Source organism: Abrus precatorius, unplaced genomic scaffold (assembly GCF_003935025.1).
Source record: "Abrus precatorius isolate BTA unplaced genomic scaffold, Abrus_2018 Scaffold9, whole genome shotgun sequence".
In the NCBI taxonomy this organism is placed as follows: Eukaryota; Viridiplantae; Streptophyta; class Magnoliopsida; order Fabales; family Fabaceae; genus Abrus; species Abrus precatorius.
In genome coordinates this window covers 12,960,339-12,962,480 of record NW_020874439.1, presented here as the reverse complement: position 1 = coordinate 12,962,480, position 2,142 = coordinate 12,960,339, and the positions used below count along the sequence as shown (strand labels likewise).

General features: G+C 43.2%; 1 protein-coding gene across 1 annotated transcript; it reads right to left on the bottom strand.

Annotated features, from left to right (window-relative positions):
- Positions 1–2,142, bottom strand: LOC113850844. The gene is made up of 3 exons (XM_027481372.1): positions 1,743–2,142; positions 524–1,670; positions 1–403 (listed from the first exon to the last, which is right to left on the bottom strand). The coding sequence occupies exons 1-3, from the start codon at positions 2,140–2,142 to the stop codon at positions 1–3; spliced, it is 1,950 nt and encodes a 649-aa protein (XP_027337173.1).

Here is a 2,142-nt window from a genome sequence, read left to right as displayed (position 1 = left end):
CTAAAATGGTCCTTCCCAGTTAGTCGCCAATTTCCCTTCTCGTCGATCTCGTCGTGCATCTCCGGTTACTCGCCATACCAAGTCATTTTCATAAAATTGTCTTGAGTTGATTTTGAAGTTAAACTTCCTTGCCATCATTCTTCTGCTAGCCTCGGTCATAATTGCTGCTTGGCCACATACTTCATCTATCAAATCCAAATTGACGGCTAAAGATTCGTTATTGGCCGAATTCTCAAAGTTCTCCCTTCGAAATGAAGGTTCTCCAATCTCTACCGGCACCATGGCATCAGTACTATAGGTAAGTCGAAAAGGAGTCTTCTTTGTGGTGGTTTGTGGCGTGCACCGATACGCCCATAGTACCTCGGGTAGCTTCTCAGCCCATTCTCCTTTTGCCGACCCCAACCTTCTTTTTAACTCTCATAAAATGACTTTGTTTGTAGCCTCGACTTGGCCATTAGTTTAAGGATGTTTGACGGACGTGACCCTGTGCTTGATGTGAAGCCTTTCTAAAAATTTGTTGAACCGTCGATCTGTAAATTGCAGCCCATTATCTGTAACCAACGCATGAGGGAGACCGAAACGTGTAATGGTATTTTTCCAAGTGAACTTTTGAACATTATTAGCCATGATGGTAGCAAGGGGCTTGGCTTCAATCCACTTAGTGAAGTAATCCATGGCAACAATGAGGAACTTACACTGCCCTTTTGCTAAGGGGAAAGGGCTAAGGAGGTCCATACCCCAAATAGCAAAGGGCCAAGGAGAGCTAATAGGGCGAAGGGTGTCAGCATGTTGGTGTAAGTGAGGACCGTGTTGTTGACAAGGGATGCATTTCTTTACAAACACGTGGCAATCTTGGGCGAGTGACGACCAATAGTATCCGGGTCTAAGTATTTTTGCTGCCATGGTTCGTCCACCTGAATGGGTACCACAAATACCTTCGTGAATCTCCTTCATGACATAGCTAGCTTGGTCGTCGTCAAGACATTTAAGCATAGGTGTTGAAATCCCTCTTCTGTACAAGTCTTTGCCGAGGAGGAGGTATTTAGCTGCATGCATTCTTATTTTCTTAGCCAAAACTAAATCCTTTGGTAAGCTGCTGTTGGTAAGGTATTGGATGATTGAGGTCATCCAATTTTGAGGCGTATTTTCTATGTCCATGCACTCTTGTTTAGTGATGCTGGGTTGGAGGATTTCCTGATGAATCACGCTTTGCAATTGCCCAGGTTTCCTTTGGCTAGCCAGTCTAGCAAGCCTATCGGCTCGTTCATTCATATTTCTTGGTGTGTACCGAACACATATCTCATCAAATTCATCTTTCATTCTTTTGAATTCTTGATAATATTGGAGCATAATTGTTTCCTTAACCTGATATGTATCATTAACCTGTTCGGTCACTATTTTTGAGTCACTCCAACCAGTAATGCGTTTAACTCCTATTTCCTTTGCTAATCTGAGACCAGCAAGTAAGGCCTCATACTCGGCTTGATTGTTGGACACCTTGAATCTGAAGCAAATGGATTGTTCAATGGTGACTGTGTTCGGCCCTTCAAGTATAACTCCTACTCCACTACCTAATCTGTTTGATGATCCGTCAACGTGCAGATTCCACATATCCGAAGTGGTTTGTCTTTGTGCTGTGAACTTATTAACAAAGTCCGCTAGCACCTTAGCTTTAAGAGGACGTCAGTTTTCAAAGTGGATATCAAATTGAGAGAGCTCAATTGTCTATGCTACCAACTGACCGGCCAACTCTGGTTTTCTCAAAATTTTGGCCATTGGACAATCTGTGCACACAACCACCCGATGGCTTTGGAAATAATGTTTTAACCGACGAGCTATATGGAGTAGGGCCAGTACTACTTTTTCCATCAACTGGTAGCGGGATTCAGGACCTTGGAGTGTTCGACTGATGAAATATATAGGAGCCGGTTCAGGTATTTCCTGTAGTAAAATCGAACGGATGACGTTATCTAATACAGCCAAATAAACAATCATTTCTTGATTAGGCTTTGGTTTGGTCAACACAGGCGGCGCTGCTAGTATATGCTTGTATTGAACGAAGGCGGCCTCACATTCGTTAGACCAAGCAGATTTTTGAGATTTTTTAAGCAGTTCGATGAAAGGCCGAGACCTTTCTGCCAT